General features: G+C 63.4%; 4 protein-coding genes across 4 annotated transcripts in view; 2 read left to right on the plus strand and 2 right to left on the minus strand.

The window, feature by feature from the left end:
- The window catches only part of LOC309448191 (small ribosomal subunit protein eS10), a 242,828-nt gene that overhangs the window by 54,737 nt on the left and 162,574 nt on the right, over positions 1–25,517 (plus strand). The gene's annotated exons all lie outside the window — the stretch shown is intronic.
- On the plus strand, positions 358–3,465 carry RPL10A (ribosomal protein L10a). The gene is made up of 6 exons (XM_082069281.1): positions 358–411; positions 644–718; positions 824–904; positions 1,220–1,368; positions 1,877–2,049; positions 3,263–3,465. Exons 1-6 carry the CDS (start codon positions 407–409, stop codon positions 3,431–3,433), a joined length of 654 nt encoding a protein of 217 aa, XP_081925407.1. The 5' UTR covers positions 358–406; the 3' UTR covers positions 3,434–3,465.
- SCUBE3 (signal peptide, CUB domain and EGF like domain containing 3) lies at positions 6,385–25,217 on the minus strand (the record flags this gene model as incomplete). Its single annotated transcript, XM_082069106.1, has 21 exons — positions 6,385–6,701; positions 6,863–6,942; positions 7,120–7,272; positions 7,675–7,872; positions 8,115–8,276; positions 8,349–8,516; positions 8,789–8,950; positions 9,051–9,254; positions 9,665–9,776; positions 9,894–10,010; positions 10,087–10,115; positions 10,444–10,560; positions 10,948–11,070; positions 12,128–12,244; positions 12,999–13,121; positions 14,311–14,427; positions 20,409–20,525; positions 21,301–21,426; positions 22,622–22,756; positions 24,930–25,055; positions 25,181–25,217. The coding sequence occupies 21 exons, from the start codon at positions 25,215–25,217 to the stop codon at positions 6,552–6,554; spliced, it is 2,673 nt and encodes an 890-aa protein (XP_081925232.1). The 3' UTR covers positions 6,385–6,551.
- The window catches only part of ANKS1A (ankyrin repeat and sterile alpha motif domain containing 1A), a gene marked incomplete at its 5' end in the record, with an annotated part of 75,913 nt that continues 75,325 nt past the window's right edge, over positions 24,930–25,517 (minus strand). The window contains one exon of the mRNA XM_082069482.1: positions 24,930–25,055. The remainder of the gene's footprint in view (positions 25,056–25,517) is intronic.

Raw genomic sequence — 25,517 nt, forward strand, 5'->3', positions numbered from 1 at the left:
CACGAGCCTTGCTCTGGTGCAGTGGGGCCCTCCGCGGGTCTCTGCGCGTACACTGAACAAGTTGTACCCCGGCAGCTCCTCATGCAGCGGCTGCGTTCCGCGTCCTTCCCGGCGGCTGCTGAGTGGGGAACCCAGCGCTCCTGGGGTGCGCACCCTCACGGCCGCGGTGGAGGAGCTCGTGCTCTGGGCGGGAAGCAGACAGACCGCAGCCGCTCGTTTAGCGGAGGAGACACGGACGAGCGGCGAGGGAGGCCGGTACAGCTTCCTTCCGCCACACCAAGCATGGCGGCCCCGCCCCTCCCGGCATGGCGCCGCGCGGCCGAGTCTCGCGAGACCCGCCCCTATTTAAGGAGCGCGGGGCGAGGCTCCGCCCTCTCGGGCCCGACCCGCCGCCGCCGCCGCCGCCATGAGGTTGGTGCTGCCCCGCCGGGCGATCGGCCGGGCCATCGGCCGCCATCGCCGCCATCCGCGGGGCCATCGGCCGCCATCCGTGCCCGGCGAGCGGCCGCGGGGCTGTCGGGGCGGGCGGCGGCGTCCGATCGCGGGGACGGATGGCGGGGAGCGGGGCTGGGCCGGGCGGGCGCAGGGGCCTGCAGGAGCCCCGGCAGGGCCCGCCCTGAGCGCTCCCTGTCTCCCCCCGCAGCAGCAAGGTGTCCCGCGACACGCTGTACGAGGCGGTGAAGGAGGTGCTGCAGGGCAGCCGCACCAAGAAGCGCAAGTAAGAGCCCCCGCCATGGCTGCCGGGCCCGGCGCGGCCTGTGCCGGTCCTGCTGTGCCCCGGCCGGCCGGGCTCTCACCGCGCCGCGTCCCCTCCGTCCCGCAGGTTCGTGGAGACGGTGGAGCTGCAGATCAGCCTGAAGAACTACGACCCGCAGAAGGACAAGCGGTTCTCCGGCACCGTCAGGTTCGGCATCCTCTCGCTCCCACCCGGCCTTGGGCCCGTGCCCCCGGCTGCTCTGCAGGGGCCGCGGCGCTGGACCCGGGGAGTCCAGCCTGGCCCCGCTCAGCGGGTGCGGCTGGACGGACCCCAACCCTGGGTCTTAAAACATGAGGGGAGGTGCGGGAGGCGCCAGTGCCGTCCCCACCGGCCTGCCGGGGAAGGCAGGTTGGCGGCTGCGGAGGAGGAGCCCCGGCGCTGCGGTAAGGTCACTCCGTGACGGCTCCGTGGACACGCGCGCGGTGCTGGCGATTCATAGTCATTCGGTCCTTCTGTCCCCAGGCTGAAATCAACTCCGCGCCCCAAGTTCTCGGTCTGTCTGCTGGGGGACCAGCAGCACTGTGATGAGGCCAAGGCGGTTGATATCCCTCACATGGACATAGAGGCTCTGAAGAAACTCAATAAGAACAAGAAGCTGGTGAAGAAGCTGGGTGAGTGGCGGTCCGGGCAGGCCCTGCGTGAGCGGGAAGGTTTTTCCTTGTGCTTGGATTTCCATGCCATGGTTAACTGCAGAGCAGAGTCAGCCTGAGGCACAGAAATCTGTCTAGAAACTCCCCAGAAGAGCCAACAAACTGTGACTGGTGTGGCAGGTGTGACAGGTCAGCCCCTGGGAGGGTGGTTGCAGGAAAATGTTCCTGTCTCTGAGTCCCACCCCCCGCTGGTGTTCCTCGCTTTACCAGTCGAGCTGGAGCGCAGCAAAAGCAGAGGAGAGGCAAAAACTGCTTCAGTCCTGTGGTACTGACATGAACAGCATGAAATTTGACTGGTGTGACAGGAGTAACTTCTAATATAATATGAGTAAAACCAGCTTAAGTTTAGCCATGCAGGACTGTGAGAACCCTGAGATGTGTGTGTTGAGGTCAGCGCAGTCTCAGCGGAGCCGTTTCGGGCTGGTGTAGGAGCCCAGTGTCCATCCTGACCGGAATTCTCTCCTCACAGCCAAGAAGTACGATGCCTTCCTGGCTTCTGAGTCCTTGATCAAGCAGATTCCTCGAATCCTGGGTCCGGGCCTGAACAAAGCTGGCAAGTTCCCATCCCTCCTCACGCACAATGAGAACCTGGTGGCCAAGGTGGACGAGGTCAAATCTACCATCAAATTTCAGATGAAGAAGGTAAAACGGGGCTTTTCCTCTGCGAGGCAGCTCCAGAGCTGCGGGTTATTTGTGACAGGCGGTGACGCTGGTGGCTGCCGTCTCCCGTCCGGGCAGCAGGCGTCCCTCGAGCCTCTGCAGAACAGAGCAGCGGTGACGCATCCAGCGTTCTCCTGGAGCATTCAGCTGCTGGCTGGAAAGGGGGAGTGATTTATCTGTGGTTGAAAGATCTTAGGGCAGATGATGAGATGATCTTGTTGGTTCAGTGCTGAGTGCAATCCATCATAATTAATGCTGCTTACAGTAAGCGGGGGACCCTTGCAGGGCGGCGCGGGCAGGTCCCCGTGGGTCTGTGCACGCAGCAGCGCTTTGCCAGAGGCGCGTTTGGGACTTGACTCTGCACGTGAACTTGGGAGCAGCTCGGGATTATCTGCTCTTGCTGACTCCCCAAACCAAAATAACCCTGTTCAGGCATTTTAATCTGGTGTCAGCAGTCTCAGTGTGACTCATGCGTATTATTCAGAATTAACAGCTTTGAGCTGAAGTGCATCCCTGTGCTCCACTGATCTGGGCCTGGGGGCACAACAACTGGGAGGACACAGCAAATGGGATCGTTTGCAAATGCTGCAGCATTATAAGTAACTGAGCTAACGATGTCCCAACACTTGGCCTGTCAGCTCACTTGTAAATCCTTTTGTCTGCAGCCTGCGGGAGCGCTGACTTACAGCGCCGCGGCGGGGCTGGCAGGCAGAGGCTCGGCCTCGCTGGCTTCCGCCTGGAAAGAAAGAGCTGGTGGCTGGTGCCCAAAACAAAATGCAGAGCTGGTGCCCTGCTCAGCAGGGGAGGTTGGGGCTGAGGGACCGTCAGTGGTGGGCAGGTCACATCCCAGCGCTGGCTCACGAGCAGGGTTAACCCCAGCTCTGCCTCAGCTCCCTTTGCTGCGTGTCCTCCCCTGTGTCCCCGGCTCTGTCACCTCTGCGCTCTAAGCCGGACCTACCCGAGCTGTGGCTCAGAGGTGACATTCAGGTGCTGCCAGAGGTTCATGGGCCCCACGTCCCAAACAGAATGAGCTCTGTGGAAACACCCGTGGGTGAGCTGAGGGGTCGTGTCCAGCTGACAGAAATGAGATAATCCGATGCTCTGATGGGTTCAGATCAGCCCTGGGCTGTTTGCCAGGAGCTGGCTCTTCTGATTTCCTCTGCCCGTGTGAGTGACCCCGCTGTCCCTGTCCCAGGTGCTCTGTCTGGCTGTGGCCGTTGGGCACGTGAAGATGACAGAGGACGAGCTCGTGTACAACATCCACCTGGCCATCAACTTCCTGGTGTCCTTGCTGAAGAAGAACTGGCAGAATGTGCGTGCTTTGTACATCAAGAGCACCATGGGGAAGCCCCAGCGCCTCTACTAACGGGGCAGCAATAAATGTTTAGGACACCTCCAGCTGCGTTGGGTTGTGCTGATTCTGCCCCCACCCCGTGTGTCACTTGGGGTATTTGCAAGATCGTGCGTTCCTGTCAGGTGGATGTGGGAGTCCTGCTCCCCGGCTGCTGCGCCGTGAGCCACGCAGCCTGTGCTCCAGCCCAGAGCTTTCTGAGGACGGGTCCTGGTTTCCCGCAGCTGCAGCGGGGTGGGGAGCATCTCCACGCAGCGCACAAGCCAGACCGCGGTGGAGCCGCTCCACGGTCCTGCTGCGGCCCGAGACGCCCCAGTTTGCCCCAGCACCCTCCCAGTTCACCCCGTACCTGGTGCTGGTCCCCAGAGCTGTCCTGCAGCCCCCGGGGTCCCGGGCACTGGGCTCTCACGCCCTCAGCTGCCCGGGGGCTGCGGGGTGTCCCAGGTGGTCCCCGTTCCCACTGCAGCCCGAGGGGGGGCGCTGGGGATGAGGTAGAAGTGTCTTCCAGCCCCTCTGGGCCAGTCCCCTTCCAACTCCCTGTTCTGGGCTAAAAATGAGATCTGTTGCATCTAATTATCGTATATAAATAAATACATTGTATAGTGACTGGTGAGCTTATGGAGCATGTAGGATTTAAGCTGGGGGGGGGAGCCACTACACCCTTGAAAAGAGCTTGTCTTAGCATCCAAGGGAACAAAACAATGAAAATAGCTTTGGATCCTGCTGTTAGAAACCTTTAAAATAAGCACCAGAGCCAGTTTTTGAAAGATCAACACAACACCAAGAAATTCCATTTAATAATTAAAAAAAGACAATACAAAATGCAAACATTTCTTTTTACAAAGTTCAGATACATTTTTTCTTTTAATCAAGTGCAAATAACTCCATGAACTACATCTTATTAATCAGTTTTGCTGGAGATGCTAAGTTGTGGCCCATTGCAAAAGGCAGATATAAATATTCCAACATAAACCAAACCCAACAACCTTTACTTGTGCTCACTGCGCCAGAACATTCAGCACACCCGAGGGGGCTGGCGCTGCCCTTCGCAGCCCTTCAGACGGCTGCTGAGCTGCGGGCGCCGAGGGGCTGAGCTGCAGCAGGGCGGAGGGGCTGAGCTGCAGCAGGGGCTGAGGAGCAGCGCGGCGCAGAGCCCGAGCAGCGCGGCGCAGAGCCCGAGGAGCAGCGCGGCGCAGAGCCCGAGGAGCAGCGCGGCGCAGAGCCCGAGGAGCAGCGCGGCGCAGAGCCCGAGCAGCGCGGTGCAGAGCCCGAGGAGCGCGGTGCAGAGCCCGAGGAGCAGCGCGGTGCAGAGCCCGAGGAGCAGTGCGGTGCAGAGCCCGAGGAGCAGCGAGGCGCAGAGCCCGAGCAGCGCGGCGCAGAGCCCGAGGAGCAGTGCGGTGCAGAGCCCGAGCAGCGCGGCGCAGAGCCCGAGGAGCAGCGCGGCGCAGAGCCCGAGGAGCAGCGCGGTGCAGAGCCCGAGGAGCAGTGCGGCGCAGAGCCCGAGGAGCAGCGCGGTGCAGAGCCCGAGCAGCGCGGTGCAGAGCCCGAGCAGCGCGGCGCAGAGCCCGAGCAGCAGCGCGGCGCAGAGCCCGAGCAGCGCGGCGCAGAGCCCGAGCAGCAGCGCGGCGCAGAGCCCGAGCAGCGCGGCGCAGAGCCCGAGCAGCAGCGCGGCGCAGAGCCCGAGGAGCGCGGTGCAGAGCCCGAGGAGCAGCGCGGCGCAGAGCCCGAGGAGCAGCGCGGCGCAGAGCCCGAGGAGCAGCGCGGCGCAGAGCCCGAGCAGCGCGGCGCAGAGCCCACGGGGACCACCCGGTGGCAGCTGCGCCGGCCTCAGCGGGGACAGAGCGGGGCGGGCAGAGCAATAAATAACGGGTTCGGTAAGAGCAGGGCTCGCCCCAGGTGTGGTGGAGAGGACAGCGAGAGATGAGCAGGGACAGGAGGGGACCTGCCAATGAGGTGTAGGCAGGTCGAGCACATTTAGTCCTGGCAGCTGCAGGTCTCTGAGAGGATGACGATGGGGATGAAGGTGCAGGAGGTGACACCTGGGAGCGCCGCAGGGCTGGACGGGCTGAGGCCCCCACACTGTGCCCCCAGACCCTCCCCAGGACTCGGCTCGTCCCCCCGCAGGGTCACACCAGGTGACGGGGCCGGGTGTCACATCCTCCTCACAGCCAGGCTGGAGCCACCTCAGACTGCAGCACCAGCTCCTCTGCGGACACCCCGAGGTGCTCGAACCCTGCAAAAACTCACCCGTCACACGCCGAGCAGCAGTGGCACCGTCTCCCCCAGGCGCGTTTTATCGAGGACGAACACGGCAGGAAAGGTTAAAGGCATGAAAACGGCACCGCCGGTAGGCGGCAGCCCAGCGCCGGGTTCGGTTTGGGTGGGTTTTTCTGTTACAAACGCACATTCTCATTTCTCAGGCAGGTATAAATATTGTCGTTTCTAGTAGAAAAAAACTTCCCTCTAAATAATATAAAGAAGACTCAAATGATTGCACTTAATACATACGAAGAAGGTAGAAAGGAGGATACCCTAGTGCACAAACATCGACTCCTGCTCTTCACAAACTTGCTTTTCTGAGTTCCTCTTTGGCAGAGCTTGTAACAAAGTCTGGTTTCTTGGCATAAGTGTCTGGGACGGGGGAGAAAAGCCCAGAACCCGGTTAAAGTCCCTCTCCTTCGCTCCCTGTGTTCTCCGGTGCAGCCAGGCATTGTTCTGCGGGGCCGTGGCTTGGCCGCGCTCCCTCGCAGCGCCGGCGCGGCTCCGCGGCAGCACGGCCGCCACAGCGCTGCGGTGCCGCTCGCTGCTGCGCTTCGCCGACCTCTCCTTTGAATTTTTCCTTTTCATCAAGTGTGCTTTTAAAGATGGCTTCCCCCGGTGTCTGCACAGCGGTACGGATGATACCCACGACCCGGGCGCTGCGGTAGATACGGCGTTACCTTCTGGCGCTCTCCAGCTCCGGCTGGGGCCGCGGCTCTGCGGGGGGCGGCGAAGGAGCCGCGGGGGGACGTCTGCGGGGCAGGAGGTGACGGTCCTGCCGGAGCCGAGCGGAGGACGGAGAAGATTGGACAGGAGAAGGAAGGGAGCAGAGGGTTTCCTCGGCGGGGCGCTCTGGGGGTGGCGGCACGGGCGGCTATTTGTAGGGCCGGAGGAAGCTGGAGACTTTGGAGCGGAGGAGTTTGATGAAGGAGCGGGGCAGCATCTCCTTGTGTTTCTCCGTGTACTTGAAGTAGTTCTGGGGGTGCGCCAACACGTCAAAGAAAGCTTTGATCAGCTTCTTGTCCTGTGGGGAAGCCAAGCGGGAGCTGGGGTCACCATCTTGCCCTGTGCTCCCCTGTGATGGTTCTGAACCGAGGCCACAGGTGCAGGGGCCCCTGGGGACACATCCCCAGGGGAGATGCTCCCATGTCACCCCGCAGCGAGGGCCCGGGAGGACGCGCTCACCTTGAGGATCTCCTGGTGGTTCTCGGAGGCGTAGAGCCTGCCATCCCGCACGATGTCCTCCACCAGCTGCTCGTAGTCCTCTGCAACACGCAGCCGCAGGCACGCTCAGCGCACGAGCCGCCACCTGTCCCCAGACCGCCAGTCCCCACCCTGTGTCCACCCCGCCCAAATGCACAGGAGATGTGGGTTGGGGTGACCCAGTACCCACCGGGCTGGGGACACCAGCGCACTGGGATGTCCCTGTGCCCTGTGCTCACCGTCATAGGTGACGTAGGGGATCTGGAAGCCCCGGGCACTGTTGGCTTCGCTGGTTTTGAAGTTGATCCAGAGCTTGCGGGAGCGGGCGGTGAAGGCGATGGGCCTCTCGTAGGTCTGGCACGTCTCGTAGGTGGTGATGGAGGACGGGGAGGCTGCGGGGAGCGGCAAGGGGCTGCGTGACGCTGGGTACCCCCAGCTGTACCGCGCTTCACTGCTCAGGGCACGGGGAGGGGGCCTGTCCATGTTCGGCAAGGCTGAGCCCCCCCAAGCCTCACATTAAACACCGGGGACGTTGTTGTTCCTGCCTTGCTCTGGAAAGCTCTCAGTGGGGCTTTTATCCCCCAAAAGAAGTGCTGAGACCCAGACGTGCAGCCCAGCCCACGCTCAGACCGTGCGCATCCCTGGATCCAGCGAGACCCCGCTGCTGCTGAGCCCCCGCTCACCCGGTCCCTGGGGACACCCCGTTGTCCCTTCGCCCAGGGCAGCTCGGCCAAACCCCGGCCCGTTCCTCCCGCAGCCTCTCCCCGAGCACCGCGGTGCGCTCGGTTACTTACAGTTTTTCCGCATGACCAAGACGTCGCCGCACTCGTCCTCGGAGGGGAGGAAGATCTCCGGCACCACGATGAGGATCTTGCGCTTGGGCGGCGGGTTGATGTTCCAGGTACACTCGACGTTGGCGGGGTAATTCCCGGGGTAGTTGGGGGACTCGATGTAGCCGGTGTACTCGCCCAGCTCCCCCCCGCACTGCCGGTCTGCAAGGCGTGGAGAGCTGGTTTGACTGGGAACCAGTGGCACAGCCACCGGGACTGGGACGGTTTACTGGGCAAGCTGGGAGTGCTCTATCAGCACCGCTCCAGGCGTCCCCTCGCGCCTGCCTGCATGCATACAGCACAAAATGACACACTCCTCTGTTTCAAGGGATTTTTGGAATACTTTTGAGGAAGGGCCCCAGCTGACACCATGCCTGTCCCCCATCACACCCCAGCTCGCCTACTTTTGCACTGGGACACCGAGGTGGAGCCATCGAAGTCGGTGGTGGTGTTGCCGGGACAGGCGATGCAGTAATTCTGCCGAAAATCGGGCTGGTAGGTGCCCACGGCGCAGCGGATGCAGCGGTGGACGCTGGTGTTGTAGTAATGCCCGGGGGAGCACTGGACTGGGGGCAGAGCACAGGGGCCGCGTCAGCCGCCGGCACGGCCCCGGGGTCCCTCCCCGCGACAGGACGTACCTTTGGTGTCGCAGTCCTGGAAGGACACGGCTCCCTCGAGGCGGGTGCTCAGGCCCCCGCCGCACGGGAAGCAGAGCGCCCGCCCCGCCTCGGGCTGGTAGGACCCGCGGGGGCACGGCTGGCACGGCTTGAAGCCATCGGCCGAGTGCTGGCCGGGGGGACACTGACCTGGGGGCACAGACATCGCTCGGTGCCCACACCCGGCGCGCCCCAGGCTCTCCCGTGCCCGGCTCCTCTCCCCCTCCAGCACCGGTAAACCCGGAGCAAGCGTTGCCCTTCCCGGGGTCCCCTCCTCGTGATAAATGCCCTGAATACCAACTCCTGTGGCTCCTGGAGACGCTCGGGGCTTCCCCTCCCCCCGACGGGGGTGACGGCTGACGGGTGAGGTCGCAGCCCTGGGCATCCCCACGGGTGTCCTCAGCCCGCTCTGCGCCCCTCACCTGTGCAGCTGGTGATGTTGGTGGCTCCCACTGGTCCGAAAGCGTCACCGCGGGGACACAGGTCACAGGAGAGCTGTCCCTCCTTCTCCTGGTAGGTGCCGGGTGGGCAGGGGACACACTGTTCCGTCTGACCGTGGTAATACGTGCCCTGCGAGCAGCTGACTGAGAGCCGGGGGGATGTCAGTGACGCGGCGGGGCGGCTGTCGCTGCCAGGGCCGCGGCCGGTGCCCCGGCGCCCCGCGGTGCTCCCTGCCACACTTACCACACCTGGCGCCCAGGCGCTGCTGTCCCGGCGCGCAGCTCTCCTGCCGCTCCGGGGCCACGCTCAGCTTCCGCGCCACCTCGTACTCCATCCCCGCGAAGCGCAGCAGGAACCGCTCCTGGTTGATGGATTTCTTCAGGGCCTTGATGGCCGATTTCAGCTTCTTCTCCACTCTCTGCCGCAGGCAGTGCAGGTTGCAGCTGGCTGAGGGCGCAGGGGGAGCGGGGGTTCAGGGGGAGCGGGGAGGGATGAGAGGGAACCCAGCAGGATTAAAACCATCTCCCAAGCTGTGAGTGCTGCCCAGTACATCGCAGCTGGGTGTGGGATGAGAACCGGTGCGACTCTCCTTGCTGCATGAGAACCGGTTCGACTCTCCCTGCTGCATGGGGATGGCACTGTGCCCTGCTCCCACACCACCCCTGCTCCCACACCACCCCTGCTCCCACACCATCCCCTGCTCCCACACCATCCCCTGCTCCCACACCATCCCCTGCTCCCACACCATCCCCTGCTCCCACACCATCCCCTGCTCCCACCGCTGTCCCCTGGTCCCACCGCTGTCCCCTGCTCCCTCTGCCTGCGCCCAAGATGGGTCAGGCCACCTTCGTGCCCACCTGTGATCTCCTCCGGCTTGATCTCTGCCTCGAACTCCAGCGTGATGCGAGTCACCTCCTTGTTGGAGGAATTGCGAGCCCGGCGGCCCTTCCCCTTCTTGGACGAGTCACACTTGAGGTTGACAAAGGCCACGTGGCAGTCGGAGCAAGGCGCCGAACCGCCTGCGTGGGGGACACGTCAGCACCCGCACCTGCCGGGGGGACGGGCGCCCCCCCCGCCGTGCCTCACCTGCCCCCCCGGCCTTCCCGGCCTCCTCCTGCTTGGCCCTGGCCCGCGGGTGCAGGTGGCACTTGGCGTCCTTGATCTTGAAGGAAGCCTTCTGCTTGACGGGCGCAGCGACCGTCTCTGAAGGACAAGGCGGGTGCTCAGCGACCCCGGGGTGGCACGGGCGGTGGTGACCATGGCCCCGGAGCCCCCTTACCGAGGCACTGCTGGCTGCCGTTGCTGGGTCTGTGCGGGCCGCTCTGGCGCGGGACAGGGGTCCCGCAGCTCACTGTGTAGCTGCTGTCAGACTCTGCGGGTGGAGAACAGGAGCTGGGGACGCTGCAGGGATGCGCTGCCGGGGCGCAGGGCGCGTGGCTGCGCCGGGGGATCGTGCGCCTGGACCCATCCCACGGCCTGCACCCGGTGACGAGCGCCCGCGCAGCCACGTCCCCCCTCAGCCTCCCCTGCTCGGCTGCTCTGCTCGCTGGCCGTGCAGCCGCCCGTCCCCTCCAGCCTGGGCCGCGCATGGAAAACGGGCACCCGCCCGAGCCAGAGCTGGCGGCGGTACCGGTACCTGGCAGGAAACGGGCCTTGGAGGCGCAGGTGAGGGCACAGCTGTCCTTCTTGCCCGTCTTGTTGCAGGTCAGGGTGGCCCGCGGCGGCACCGACCCTGGCAGGCACTTCAGCAGCTCTGAGGGACACGCGCCAGCTGGTGACGATAAGCGGGGACACCCGTGGCCGGCACAGCCTGGGGACCCCTGAGCGACCCCTGCACCCTCCCGGCTCACGGGGGTTCACTGGGGAGCAGAGGGTGCCAGCGTGCAGCAAGGGGACCCCGGCCCAGCATCCCCACCCCCAGCTCCTCCTCAGAGATGTGGGATGTGACTGCTGGGATTTCAATTTTGGGGGGGGGCAGCCTGCCCAGTGAAGGAGAGGTGCTTCGGTACCAGGACACGGCCAGGGTCATGAAAACGGCTACTTTAGGGACATGTGCTGGCACAAAAGCTCACGGCCACCCTCAAGCATAGCCAGAAACACAACGAGGCGACCAGCCGCTGTATGTTCCCCCACAACGTACCTACACAGTCCTTTTTGTTCCAGTGCAGCTTGCAGCCTGCAGGACAGGTACACTGGTAGCTGCCGGGCGTGTTGATGCAGCCAAATTTGCAGCCACCCCGGTTGATGCTGCATTCATCGATATCTGCAGAGAAACACGGGCAGACGGTGGGTGAGGGCAGCGGTGGGGCCGAGGGGACACCCCGGCTCTGCCGCCGAGTCGCTGCATTGTCTCAGGGCTGTGACTCCGGACAGGTGAATCAGACACGTGCGGGCCGGGCGCTCCCAGCCGCGTCTCCTCCCGCGGCCGCGCCAGCCCCGGGCCGAGGGAAACCCCGCTTGCGGTGTGGCCGGGGCCGCGGTGGCGGCTGAAGCCCACCCAGGCTGAGCCGGCCCCGCGGCGGCCGGGAGCCGCGGGGAGCAGCAGCGGAGCCGACATGGAAGCACTTAGCAGCCCAGTTCAAAGGCAGCTGCTCAGCAGCTCCGGCCCCTCTCCCCGCAGCGGGGACGCTCCACCCTGGCCCAAAATGGGGGTTCAGCCCTCCAGGTCTGGCACGAAGCAAAGGCGGGAAGCAGCCAGGGATGGAGCTGCCCCCAGACACCCCTCCCTGCCCAGGTCCCCCTCTCAGGAGCATCGGTGGGAGCCAGCGACGCCTCCATTGCAGGGTCACACCAAGTGTCCCGGTGGCTGCGTATTTTGGGAGCACAGGGAGGGTCACCTGCCCTGGCACCGCAGCACGTGGCCTGTGCCGCTGTGTCCCCGGGCTGATGGCACCACTGCCATGACACGCTCCAGCAACCCCCCCAAAGCGTCTCATCTGCCTCCCTGCTTCCCGGGGCGCTGCACGCCCCCGCCCTTGGGAGTTTTCTGCCTGTGAAACTGAAATCAAACCTTTTGATGTTCCCCTTCCCACCCCAGCCCTGCTCCCTGCCAAAAGCGCCGGGGATTTCTCCCTCTCTCCCACTTCAGACAAGTCGCAAACTGTTCCTGTTGCTCTGTTTGAAGTTGCAGATACCGGTGTCTGGCCGTGAGCCCCCTCCCTGCCTGGCCGCACGTTGGGGCGCGTGGGGAACTGACCCTCCCCGTGGGCCTTGGGCTGAGCGGTGTCCTCAGGGTCCCAAGTGACTGTGCCCTGGGCCTGCCCTGTCCCCAGGACCCAAACCCGGTGCAGCGACGGCCCGTGCAGCCCTGCCGGCCTTACCCCCGCAGTGCGTGAGCCCGTACAGCGTGTAGCCCTTGTTGCAGAGGCACTGGAAGCTGCCGGGGGTGTTGATGCAGAGGTGGTCGCAGGTGCGGTCGAAGGAGCACTCATCGATGTCTGCAGGAAAGGCAAGGGGGAGGGGGGCTGGCGCGGGGAGGGACAGCCCTGGGCACAGGGGCTGCGCCCTTCCTGCTCCAGCAAGCTGGGGCCGCACTGGGATGCTCCATGGATCCAGCACTGGGATGCTCTGGAGCGCAGTGGGGATGCAGCACCAGAACGTGCTGGGATGCACTGGGATGCTCTCGGCCTCTCGGGAAGGGAGGAAGCAGCCGGTGCGTCGGTGCATGTGCTCTAGCAGGGCGCTACAGTTATGCTGCTGCGGAATCGCTGCCAAAAACTTTGTGGAATAAAAGTGGAACTTGGGAGCAGCCCAGAGGTGCCAGGGTGCCCTCCCAGCACACACAGGGTGCTGCTGCGTCCCCAGTCTCCTGGCATGGGTGCTCTGGAGCAGATGGCCCAGGGCAGGGGACACGCTCCCAGTGCCCGGGCAGAGCCCACGGGGCTGTGGGGAATGTGGTGACGGTCGCCCCAGCCCTGAGCAAGGCCGGAGGATGTCACCTGGCACCGCCTACCCGCTGGCATTAGCTCTGCTGCGAGAAGAGCCCGGAGATCCCCAGTGCGGGAGCAGGGCTGGGCCGGCAGCCCAGCTCTGCAGATCAGAGCGCTAAGCTCAGAGCAGAGCCCAAACCCAGCACTAATCCCCCAAAGGACGCACGAGGTCCAGAGCAAAGAGGAATGAGCCCCCGGGCCGGCGCTCCTCCGGCTGCCTGGGGCTGAGAGCGGGGGGCAGGAGGGGTGTCCCTCCTCTCACCTTGGCAGCTCCTCTCGTTGATGAGCAGCTTGTAGCCCTTCCTGCAGCTGCACTCAAAGCTGCCCACCGTGTTCCTGCAGATGTGGTCGCAGCCGCCGTTGTTGAGCCGGCACTCGTCGATGTCTGGTGGGGATGGGACACGTGTCACAGCCCGTCCCCTTTGGGGCCTGACGGTCACCGGGGGAACGCGGCTGCTGGTTTTATCTGGGTGCACTGGGGGGGCTGACACAGGAAATGGGGAAGGCCAGGGCTGCTGGGCTCAGCTCCCCTCGGCGCTGTGCAAAACGTTTCGTTTCTGCAGGTCTCACAATCACCCACAGGGCAGCCAGGGGCTCAAAAAAGCCTTGAGCTGGGGCAAAGCACCAGACCAGAGCCCCCAGGGTCACAGCTTCGGGCTGGGAGCTACTCTTGGGGACCAGGAGCAGCGGGAAGAATGACCAGGCTGGGATGGGAAAACCCTCCTTGAAAAACATCCGCTTGATAAATAAATACTTTTCAACCCTCTCCTCTCTGCCTGCCATCTCCTTCCCATCATAAACGAAACCAAAATGTCAATGCACAATAACTCCGAAGAGCCTCAACAGCCTGGAAAGAAGCTGGGACTTGGTTTTTTGGCTTGTTACTTTTCCTTTTTTCCACTAATCACAAAATTTACTGCTAGGAAGTGACCTGTAAAATGGAAGGAGAGCAGGACAAGGCGGCCACCGACCCATCCCGCCAGCCCCAGTGCTGGAGCGGCGGCTCTGCCTCTCTTGGGCCGGGACTTTGCGTTTAAGGCTGCAAGGGAGCGAGCTGTAAACCCGCCCGCAGCCGCAATAAAACCCCCAGACACAGGGGACGTGACTCCAGGTTATTGCACGTTCCTGGAAGCGGCAGAGTTGGGCGGGGGGGATGCTCTGATAAAGCAGCAGGGCGGGGGTTCTGGAGGCAGTCAGCAGGTAGGCAGGCAGCCCGCGGTGGGACAGGCTCTCCTTTCACCCGGGTCGAGCTCCTGGAGCTGCCAAAAGACACGACGCAGGCACGGCCAGCGCCGGGTCACAGCGTCCCCTGGCCCGGGGCGGCAGGTTTGGGGTGGCCGGGGTGACCTCAGCGTGTGAGCCCGGCTGCTCCCCTGCAGCGGTGGGAGGACGGGGTGTCACTGGGAGCGTGCGGTGACGCGCGGTGTCTGTCCCCAAGCAGGACACGGTGCTGGAGCTGCCCGGGCAGGGGGCACAGAGGGACCTGCGCGTCCCGGACGCCCGGAGCGGGTGTGGGCGGATGGGGGGTCTGAGGCACCGGGGGTGCGCGGTGACACCCGCCCACTCGCACCCACCTTTGCACGTCTTCCTGTCGGGCTGGAGCATGAAGCCCATGGGGCAGCTGCAGTGCACGCCCGTGGCCGCGTCGTGACACTTGCTGTCGCAGCCCCCGTTGTTCACAGCGCACGTCTCTGCACAGAGCGGGAGAGAAAGGCCGAGGTGTTGAAAAGGCTGGGGATCATGCCACCCAGACACCCCCATGCCACAGCCTGGCAGAGACGGGGTGCAAATCTCCCTGCAGAGCCCACCAGAACCACCCTTGGCTTTCGTGCAGCTGTAAGGAGGTCATGGAGCCCCCAGGTCAACAAACACCCCGGGTGCAGCGCGCGAGGCGGGGGATGCGCAGGCAGAGCCGCCGTCTGCTGCGAAACCGCTGACGCCCGGGGAACGCGGCGCTGGTTCCACGCGGCTCTTTGCTCCCGAAACGCACCAGCGTGTCGCCGGCCGCTGACCGTGACCCCGGCTCGGGCACGCCGGCCGGTCCAGCGTTGCAGGCTGAGCTGGGAGACGCTTCACAGAATTCGAACACACACAGGGAGGCAGGCAGCGGCCGTGGAAAAAAACCCAATTAAAAAAAAATGCTAATTATGTCAGTATTATCAAAGTCAGCTGTTGCTGGTAGGACTAGAAGGGACACTAATTTAAATGAAGCATTTTCAGCTTGACAGCTTCCCTGTGAGATCAATCCTCAATTTTGGTCCTAACCACCAGAACAATGGTTTGAAGTGCATTAAGTTGTTCACAAAGGATAATAAAATATTCCTTTCAGAAGGCTGGTTGCTTGGATAAATGAGGTATTTGGGCTTCAAGGAACCCAAGATGAAAATGCCTTGAAGAAATTCCTTGGAAAGAGTAAATCCCAGGTTCTCCTGCTCTTTGTGGGAGCCGCACGGGTGGGAATGACTGAGCCATCCAAGCATCTGCCGCAGGGTGAGGAGCTGGGATCGCTCTGTGCTCCTCTTGCTGCTGCTATTTTTATTATGTCCCATAATAAGAGAACAAAAGGGACCATTTCATGAAATTAATAGCCAGCACAATTACAAAACTTAACGGCAAGGGAGAAACTTCTGCGGATATTATTCCTCCAGCCAGGTCCTTGTGCCACAGGCAGCCCGGCCGTGCCGGGACCGCGGCCCCCGCGGCAGCGGGTGAGGGGCACAGGGCGGGTGACTCTGCGCCAAAGGGAAGGGAAACTTTCTGGAAGCCTGAGGATTATTTAATGGCAGCCTTTGTTGCGGCAGCTGATGCAGCAGCATCCCAGGGAGGTTGGACTCAACAGGGTCGCCGCTGAGATGAGTCGGTGGGCTCGCTGCAGCTGCTGCTCGCGGTGGGACCGACGAGCCAGCGAAGCGGCTGCGGCGGGAGCTGGGGCTCCGCGGGGAGCGCGGCGCCCTGGGCACGCTGCACCGCGCTCACGGCGTCCCCCCGCGCCGAGCACCCGCCTCCCCCGGCCCCTCTGCACCTTCGGGGGTTTGGGCTGAGCCACCAGGCCAGCCCTGCCCGCCGTCCCGCGGGTGGGAGCGGAGCCAGCGCGGCTGCAGCGCCGCTGCAAAGCCCTCTGCAACGGGGCACCGTGTCCTCGGCTCGCACCGAGCGCGGAGGGGCTGCGGGGTACCTGTGGGGCAGCGGCGGGCGGCGGCGCGGGGCCAGGGCTGGAGCGGGGCCCCGGCATTGTTCGGCGGTGCCGGCAGCGCGGGAGCTGCTCCCAGCCTGGCGTGACTCACCCAGCCACACAGGGCTTTGGCGAGGCCCCATCGCTCGGGGAGGGCGAAGACAAAGCAGCTTGTGTGCGCGCACACACACACACACACACACACACACACACACATGCTCTTTCCCACCCTCCTACATCCCAGCTCCGCTCTCGCTTCCCGGCCGCCGCGCTCCCCGCCGCTGGTGCGCCGCGCGCCCACAGCTCCTCCCAGCTGTGCCGGGAACTTGCATGCACCCAGCATATCCATGAACAAGATTCGCTATCGTAGACAAGTTGCTGCCCCTTCAGAGAGCCTTTGTTTCCTTGTTGGTGGAGCGGAGGCATCACCTTACCTTCGGGAAGGGCTCAGACACCCCACAGGGATTGCACAGAAATCCTTGGGGAAGCAGCTGAGGTGCCCAGCCCCATAACGGGTCATCACCAGCTCTGCAACGTGCTGCAGCTCTGGGCTGGGTGCCTCTGTGCGTGGTTAACAGCTTTGCTGAGCCAAACCCTGGGACACCCCAAAAGTCCCCGAGCCTGCTGAAGGGACTGCCTGCAAGCGGGTGGGCTCCGGGAAGGGGGAGCTTTGGGAGCACACAGCACACAGACGGGTATGAGCATCCCCCTCTCCAGCACCGGCTCCGCTGGAGCTTGTTTGGTGATGGTGGGGGGGCGATCATGGCCACAGCCCCTGCAAAGCCGATTATCACCCCCTGCACCGGGCTGGGTCGACCGAAGCAACGCGAGGGCCCCCACCTCATGCAAGCGCAGCCAGGGGAGGGTGTCTCTCTGTCCCCCAAAAGCAAAGGCCACTTGCAGCCCCAGGTCAGGCCCTGAGGGGTTTAAAAGCAACAGCGGGGAACGGGGTTAGTGAGGCATGCGGTTAGTGCGACAGCGCAGCCCCCGCGCCCTGCACGGCCTCGAGGTGAGAGACCGTCTATGGTTAGACCCCCTTTGTAGAGATAGAGAGAACGAAAATATTTACCATTAGAAAACGTCTCAAGGATAACGTGTTGCTGGAAGTGTCTCTCCCCTGTTTAACATTATAAAAAAGTGATTTAGAAACAGTGTCCAGCAAGGAGCTCGGTTGGTGTCACACGTCAATGGGTTTGACTCCACAGCTTTTCCAGCCTGCTGGAAATTGTCCCTCTGGGATTTTTCTCCCCCCACCTCCCAGAAGAGCCAAACCCGAGGTTTGGTGCCGGTGCTATCGGCTCCTCCATCGCCCTGTCGGCAGCATCCCGCAGCCTCTCCAGCCCCGGTCCGTGCTCTGCGCCAGGGAGGAAGCGTTACCAGGAGCGTTAGTGCAGCCGTTAGTCTGGGAACCGCGTCCTCGCCCCGCGGAGCTGACCCCGCACGTGCTGGGGGGGCTGCCGCCCCAGCGGCGCCGCAGAACCGCCCGGACACGGGGCGGGAAATCAGTGATAGACCTGAACTGGGTTTAGTTTCCTGCTCCATCTAATCGTATTTCCTCCCTGTCCACTGCCTCCCGCCCTGCTGGTATAGGCTGCGGGTGGGGGACGGTGATGACCCTCTGCACCCCAAACACCGGGGGAGGGAGCTGCGCTGGCGCCCGGGCTCGCAGATCTTCCCAGAAAGCCAAAAGCCGCAGCAGCCCGGATGCGTCCCCCACCGGTGCTGCCCCGGGTGCTGTCCCTGGGTGCTGTCCCTGGGTGCTGTCCCTGGCTGTCCCCAGGCACTGCCCCGGGCGCTGTCCCCGGGCGCTGTCCCCGGGCGCTGTCCCCGGGCGCTGCCCCGGGCGCTGTCCCTGGGTGTCCCCGGGCGCTGTCCCCGGGCGCTGTCCCTGGGTGTCCCCGGGTGCTGTCCCCGGGCGCTGTCCCCGGGTGCTGTCCCGGGCGCTGTCCCTGGCTGCCACAGGGCGGCTTTGCCTTTTTTTTGGTCTTAAAAAAAAAAGGTTGCTTTTTGAGCATAAATATAAACATATAAGGTCATCAGCCTCCCCTCCCGGCTCCCCCTCCCCCCGGAGCCCGCAGACATGGTGGGAGCCATTAAGGCTGGCCCCGCTTCGCTCAGAGGCATGTTATTCATTATCTGCATTTTTAAAACAGCAATAAAAAGCGGAAAAATGAAAAACACCGGCCGTGGCCTAATGAAACTGTCATTCAATGGGGCTGATCGTGCTTCCTGCCGCGTGGTGTGATCTGAAGGGAACCTGGACCAGGGGCCTGTCCCGGCAGCCCATCAAATGCACCGCGTACAATTTCAAAGCCCATGGCCCGGGGAGCGAGTTTGCGTTTCCCCTCACTGGAAACTTTATTCCCCTTGAAATAGTGAAATATTTCAGAGGAAATGGGGAAGGGGCGGCAGAGGGAGCACCGGGGAGGGGGAGGGCTGAGCCCTGGCTGTAAAACAAGAAAGGGCGGTTATAAATATCTGAGCAGGTACCTCGGCCGTAAATCTGCCGGGTGTCCCGTGAGGCGGCCGCGGCTCCGGTGCCCGCGCGCGGTCCCGCAGTGTTCCCGGGCGCCGGGAGCCGGGCGGGCGTCCCGCAGGGGGCTGAACACCCGAAAAGTTCGAGAGAGGTGCAGCGGTGGCTTTTGGGCTGGTGCTACTCCTAAAACCCTCCATCATGCTGCTAGATCTGCCCCGGGGAGGCAGGCGAGGAGCGAGCTCACGGGAATGTGCCGGCTCTGGCGGGAGATGCCCCCCCCGGCAGATACAGTGCACGGTGTGGGGACAAACGGGAGATTTGGGCCAAGACCATGAGGATGGGCGATTTTGGAATCCCCAATCCCACCCTCACACCCATGGTACCGACAGTCTGAGCACTGAGAACCCCTGGCAACCAGAACCCCCTTGAGCATCCCCCAAGTCATGAGACGCATTGCTGAGCTGGTCCCGCAGCCCCTGCACCCAGCTCAGGTGCATCATCCTGCTGCCCAATGCCCCGACTGCTCACACCGACACAGACAACACATGCAGAGGGACCTCGGTCCAGGAGGAACGCACGAGCCAATGCACTGCAGGGTTCCCTGGTCCCCGAAGGAGGGGACAGCAGCCCCCCGGGTCCAGGTGGTGGGAGGGGGTGCGGCGGCTGCAGGAGCAAACACGAGGGTGACGGGGACAGGGAACCACGAGCACCTGCCAGCACGCCTGGCACTAATCATCGAGCCTGGCAGTGGCTGGGGGACAGCGGTGGCACCAAGGTGGCACTGCGCAGGAGGGTTTGCTCTGGGGGACAGCGGTGGCACCGCGCTGGAGGGTTTGCTCTGGGGGACAGCGGTGGCACCGCGCAGGAGGGTTTGCTCTGGGGGACAGCGGTGGCACCGCGCAGGAGGGTTTGCTCTGGGGGACAGCGGTGACACCGCGCAGGAGGGTTTGCTCCGGGGGACAGCGGTGGCACCGCGCTGGAGGGTTTGCTCTGGGGGACAGCGGTGACACCGCGCAGGAGGGTTTGCTCTGGGGGACAGCGGTGGCACCGCGCTGGAGGGTTTGCTCCGGGGGACAGCGGTGGCACCGCGCAGGAGGGTTTGCTCCGGGGGACAGCGGTGGCACCGCGCAGGAGGGTTTGCTCCGGGGGACAGCGGTGGCACCGCGCAGGAGGGTTTGCTCCGGGGGACAGCGGTGGCACCGCGCAGGAGGGTTTCGGGAGCTCGGCCCGGGTGGCCCTGGCGCAGCCGGCTCCGGGCTCCGCCGCCGCTCATCCCAGGACGGGGCGTCGTGGAAGGCGCGGAGGCTTTTCTGTTCAGGCACCGCGGGAACACGGCAGTCAAAACCTCTCTCTTTCTTTCAATTCCTTGTTCTTTTTCATTTTGCAATAAGAACTCAAATGTCTAGAGCAATTTGTGGACCTAATCACTCCCCGAATATAACATTTTTTTAAATCGAATCAGCTGTTAAACAGCACAGGCATATGAAACCAGTAAAGCTTCTATCTCTGTTTGATGTTTTACAATTTGAAAACACACACAGGAAAAGGACAATTCTGGGGGTGGTTGAGTTGTCAGGTTGCTGGGGCTTGGGGTGGTTTTTTGCAAGACCCTGCAGTGCCAAGTCGGAACAGGTCACCACAGCCAAAGCTGTCCCCTCTGTGTCCCTCCCCGAATGCTGCCAGTGACAGTAACAATCTCTAGCGTGGGGACATCTCCCCTGTCCCTCCAGCAGCGGGGAGGCAGGCAGGGTCCCCTGCCCCCTCCCGGCAGAACCGACCTGTCCCCAAACGTCCCCACAGCCACTTTTGCTCCCTATGGTTGAGCAGCGCCGCACCCCCGCAGGTACCCGCAGCATCCCTCGCACACACACCGAGTTTCTCCGGCCTCAGCAAAAGGAAACGCCACATTCCCAAAGCTTGGAAAAAAATCCCTTCCTCAGGCCAAGAGCAAATCCCCAGGGAGGGGGACGAGCCATCCCGCGCCCGACCCGCGTCCCCACGGCCGGGCGACGGCTCGCACCCACCTATGCACGTCACCCCGTCCGAGTGCAGCAGGAACTTGACGTGGCAGCCGCACTTGGGCCCCTGGTCGGTGTCGTCGCAGGTGTGCTGGCAGCCCCCGTTCCCGTAGTTGCAGGTCACTGCGGGAGCAAAGCACCGTCAGCCCGTCTTCCCCACCCGGCATCCCCAAAAGCACCATAAAGTTGGCTCGGACAAACCTCGTCCCTGCCCCCAGAGCTGTCCCTCCCTTCTTCCCTCCCTCAGCAGATCATTTCTAAAGCCCTTCGACTTTCCCTGCGGGATCTTGGCATATGCAAACTGTTATGTGGTTTCTTGCATCTTCCCTTTGCGTATCTGGTGGCCCCTGGCCGTGGTTCTGGCGTTACAGGGGAAGGTGGAAGCTCGCTGAGCTCTGGAATGGCTCAGGTGCTGCTGGGAGCCTGTCAGCGCCCCGAGGGGTGCGGCGCACTGCCCGCCGAGCTCCGCTTCCTCAGCGAGCGGGAAGCAAAACAGAAAGAATTGCATAAACACATATATATCTATTTAGTAACCCTGGCAGTGCCAGGGAGATGCTGGCAGGAGATCAGACAGGCTGAGAACACCACAGCCCCTGGGGAGAGGATTCCTGCGCTCCTGCCGTGCCGTTGTGCTCTCCCGGCTCCTCCCCGTGGGACAGGGACGGGGGACACTGCACCTCTGGGACCCCGGCACTGGCAGAGGGGATGCCAGGAGCATCGTCTGCAAGGGCAACACAGGCAGAGCTGGGCACGCTGGAGGAAAACGAAGCCAGAGGGCTTCAGGCTCCGCAATCCAATTGCTACCTGTGGGTTCAGGGCTTTGCAGCTGGGCCAGGACAGTGTGCGGGGACAAGGCTGGCGGTCCCTGGCAGGCCGTGACCCCCTGGAGTGTCCTTACATTTGCAGTCGCGCTGGTTCTTGGTGAGCTCGAAGCCGGGGCGGCACTCGCAGGCGATGCCCCCCTTGGGGGTCTCCCGGCAGATGTGGGCACAGCCGTGGTTCTTGTTCATGCAGTTCATTCCTTCTGAAGAGAGAAGGAAGCAACGAGAAGTTCCAAAAGCGCAGCGGCACCTCTGGCCCTGCCACCCTGCAGACAAGCCGGGTCCCGACCACCGGTGACCCGCAGAGACCCCGCACGTCCCAGCGTGGCCGCGGGCTCGGGCGCCGGCAGCCGTGGCTCCCACCGGCCCCGCACGCTGCTTTCCTGAGGCTCCCCCGCCGTTCCCCGGGCTCGGCAGCCTCGGGCGCTGCACGCACCGCAGCGCAGCCATGTCCCTGCTGCAGCCACTGCCGGGCAGGGACGCGCCCCTTCATCCCTCCTCTCTGTCATCATCTTCCACCTTGGAGCTGCTGCCAGGACCTGCTCATCCCTCTTGCTTTCGGTGGCTCTGCTGGCATCGCCGGGCTGAGCACAACAGGGTTTACAGGCACTGACAGCCCAGCGACCGCCAGCCCTTGGCCTCTCCTCCCCGGGACCCGTCCCCTGGCTCCCTCACCCCGGCAGCATTTCATCTCCTCTGCATCAGGAGGGAGAGAGGAAAGCAAGAGGGAAAATGAAAAAAGAGAGGTGAAAGCCTCCTGCCAGGGCAGGAGAGAGACACGGAGCTGGCGGGACCCCAGAGGAAGGAAGCAGCCGTAACGCTGAGGTTTAGCTCTCTAAAGCACTCAGCTCCTGCCTTGGCACTGCCCGAGAGTCAGGAGTAAAGTCAGAGCAGATTGAACGTCAGACTCCAAGTGGGAAGGGGGAAGGAGGAAAGCAAAACACTCAGCTGGCTTCACCAAGCGGCGGAGATAAAAATCAGCAGAGACACAAAAATCTCTCATTTCCTCCTATTTTGGCTAAGAGATCACTCCAGACGGCAGCAATTTAGAGCTGATACCAAGACGAAGAGCTCAGTGCTGCGCAAGACTTGGCAGGAGAAGATGAGTCTCACAGGGTGGTGTGAGGATCTCCGGGTACCTTACATTTAATAAAATACTTTGGTTACAGGATTAATGTCCTCTGTGCAATATGATTTTGCTTGATAAAGGGGTTTGTGTGGGTTTTGCTGCAGAGATGTTTATTAGCCCCACAGCATCCTCTCTCGATGTGCTCCCAATCAATTTGCACACCGAGAAGGGTCAAGAACCAGCACCCAAAGCCAAGCGCCGCATGGCCGGGGCGGGGGGGACAGACCCGCCCGACGCTGCGGGCCTGGCGGGTGACGCCGCGCACTGACCTTCGGGGCGCTGGATGCAGGTGTGCTGGTTGTCGCTGAGGAAGAAGCCCTCCCGGCAGAAGCACTCGTAGCTGCCCATCATGTTGACGCAGGTCTGCTGGCAGCCGCCGTTGCCCTCCGAGCACTCGTCCAGGTCTGCGCGGGGAGGGGAGGGGTGAGGGCGCCGCGCACGCCGGGGGCACGAGGAGCCGCGTGGGACAGCTCTAACGCGCTCCACTTTACATCCCACAGCCCCCGGCTAGAGCAGCAGGAGCTGCCCCAGGGCTGCGGGGGTGAAGGTGAAGCACAGCACGGGGTGGGTCGCAGAGGCCATACGGCTTCCCCGGCCGATGGGCAGAGGGTGTCCTTGTGCAGACAGGAACGCCGACCCACAGAGAAGGGATCTGCCGCGTCCCAGAGCCGCGGGCAGGCTGTGCCCCTCCCCGCAGCACCGGGGCGCTTGGCCACGCAGCCGCCCCAGCCCCAGCGAGCCCCTCGCCAGCCAGGGACGCCTGCACTTCATTAGGGGGCTGGGAAACCTTAGCCCAGCGCGGGGATAATTATTGTAAGGAGACTCAAATCCCCAGCAGATCTGCTGCCCTCGGGCCTGTTTCGGTTTAGCGGAGCGAGGCTGGAAGGGCTGGCGATGCGCCCTCGCCCCGCTGCTCCTGCCCCAGCCCTGCGAATCCCTCGTTTAACGAAGAGCAACTGCCCGCTGCTCGCAGCTTCCTCCGAGGCTCCTCTCGGCCATGCTGCGTCCTGCAGATGCCAATAACTCTCCCCAAATCCCCCTGCTTAGAACCAGAGCTTAACGTCTCGCAACTTCTCCTTCAAGCTCTGCACAAAAATTAGGAGGCAGCCGTTCAAACCCGATGGCTGAAACAAGACCCCGCTGCCCTAATACCTGTTTTATTAAATGCAACAGAGATGGGCAGAAGCCAGCGAGGCCTGTGTCAGGACGGGGGCTCAAATTCCTGTCCTGGTTCAAAAGGTCGCCCGGGGTGGGCGATGCGGGGGCAGAACCCGACCCACCCGCAGCCGGGGCGCTGCCTGCGCGCCACGCCGGCTCTGCCGCGCTGGGCCGGGAGGGGACGCCGGCAGGACGGGAGGGGCGGAGGGGGGAAGAGGCTGCCAGGCTCGCCCCTGCCCCCCCGAGCGAACCCCGCCGGGCGCGGGGGCTCCGCTTCCTCGGCTGTGAGACGGGGTCCAGGGGCTAAAGCTGGCTCAGCCCTGCGGCAAAGCACAGCGGCCGAGATGCCTCGCTGGGACAAGCCGAGGAAGAGCTCCATGGGGGAGCTGGGGCTGCAACCCCCCCAGGCCCTCAACCGGCTGCTCCCGGCGCCTCCATCCCCTCCCACCCACCTCTGTAAACACATGACGTCCGTGGCTCGCCCAGCCCGGCTTTTCTTTCTTCTGCTCGGGCTCATCCTCCCCCGGGAGAGGAAGGCAGAGCCGCCCGCCCGCGCCTCCCCCCAGCTGTGTAAATCTCCCCCCTCCCCGAGGAGGCTGCAAAGATCCCGATGATGCTGGTTAATGCAAAGCGTATGTGTCCATAATCCCTTCCCCTCCTCCTCCTGCCAGTGATGAGCTCATTAATGACCCCTCTGCAGACACTAATTAGAAAGTCCCAAGAGCTGCGGGCGGAGGGAGGGAGGGCGGGCGGTCCCGTGCCGGGCGGTCCCACCCCGGGTGCCGCCGGAGGGAGCGGGTGCCAGGCCGGCCAGCGCCGCGGCTCTGCCGGCAGCCTCGGCTGCGCCACGGCCGGATGGAGTTTGGGGCGGTGGGGAGTGGCGGGAGGATGCACGGCCGCTCCGTAGGCAGATGCCGAGTTTGTCTTGGCGCAGGGATTATTTACCCAGTCCCCTCGCTGGTTCCCAACCCCACCGTATTTGCTATTAACTCATCTATTTAGGCAGGTGCGGCTCTGACCTCAGGCAGGAGCAGAGCAAGCGGCAGGCGCGGGTGAGCCCACTGCTGGTCCTGACTTTGGATGCAGCCGTGGGGACGCTGCAACTCACTCCCAGCATCCCCAAACCCGACCCCCCCTGTCTCGCCTTGCCCCAGCATCCCCCAGTCTACCAATGGAGCAAATGTCCCCTCCCGCACAGGGCATCCTGCCCAGCATCACCTGTGCAACGGGCAGCAGTCCTGTCCCCGGTGAGCCACTGAGACATGGGACGTGTCTGCAGCCGGCTTGCGGCCCTGGCAGCGCCACTGCGGTTCCCCAGCTCGGCAGCAGGTCTGGGGCTGGTGCCAGGGTGCCAGAGCTCCCGAGCAGCGGTGACACGCCGAAATCCCACCCTGGCACGTGCTGGGGCCCATCCCTCACCTAAGCAGTTGTGGCCGTCGTGTGCCAGGCGGAAGCCGTCGTAGCAGGTGCAGCGGTAGTTGCCGGGGATGTTCACGCACTCGTGGACGCAGCCTGCGTTGTCCTCCCGCTCACACTCGTCCACGTCTGCGGGGAGAGGGGCAGGAGCTGCGGGGCTGCTGGACCGGCTTTCATCCTCTGCTGCTCGCGCCTGGGCCACCCCAACCCTGCACCCACCCCAAGCAGAGCTGCGAACTGTTCCCCTGCCCTGCCCCTGCTTTCCTGGTGCCGCTCCTCCAAGGAGCCCATTTTCTTTCCATGCTGCTCCCAGTTGCATGTATCTGTCTATCTATATCTATATATATCTACATCACCTATATCTATGTATCTTATTTTTAAGCTTCTCATGCTTTATCTGCTAACCCAGTTTTACAGCCTTCGGGTTGGAAATCCTGCAGTTAAAAAAATCCCAGCTTTGCTTAAAACAAGCCCCAGATGACCCTCCTAGGCCTGGGCAGCCCCAGCCTTGCAAAGGCAGCTCTTCGCAAGCAACCTTCTGCAAGGGCAGGGGACGCTGCTGATGAGCCACCTCCTGCCTGTGACCTGCCC

The sequence above is a fragment of the Streptopelia decaocto genome (genome assembly GCF_964273445.1).
Source record: "Streptopelia decaocto genome assembly, chromosome: 19".
NCBI classification, from domain to species: Eukaryota; Metazoa; Chordata; class Aves; order Columbiformes; family Columbidae; genus Streptopelia; species Streptopelia decaocto.

Excerpts from the sequence above, each read along its gene's own strand:
- RPL10A (XM_082069281.1), top strand. Across the intron at positions 719-823 it reads AGCCGCACCAAGAAGCGCAA|GTTCGTGGAGACGGTGGAGC; the intron begins GTAAGAGCCCCC and ends TCCGTCCCGCAG. Across the intron at positions 905-1,219 it reads CGGTTCTCCGGCACCGTCAG|GCTGAAATCAACTCCGCGCC; the intron begins GTTCGGCATCCT and ends TTCTGTCCCCAG.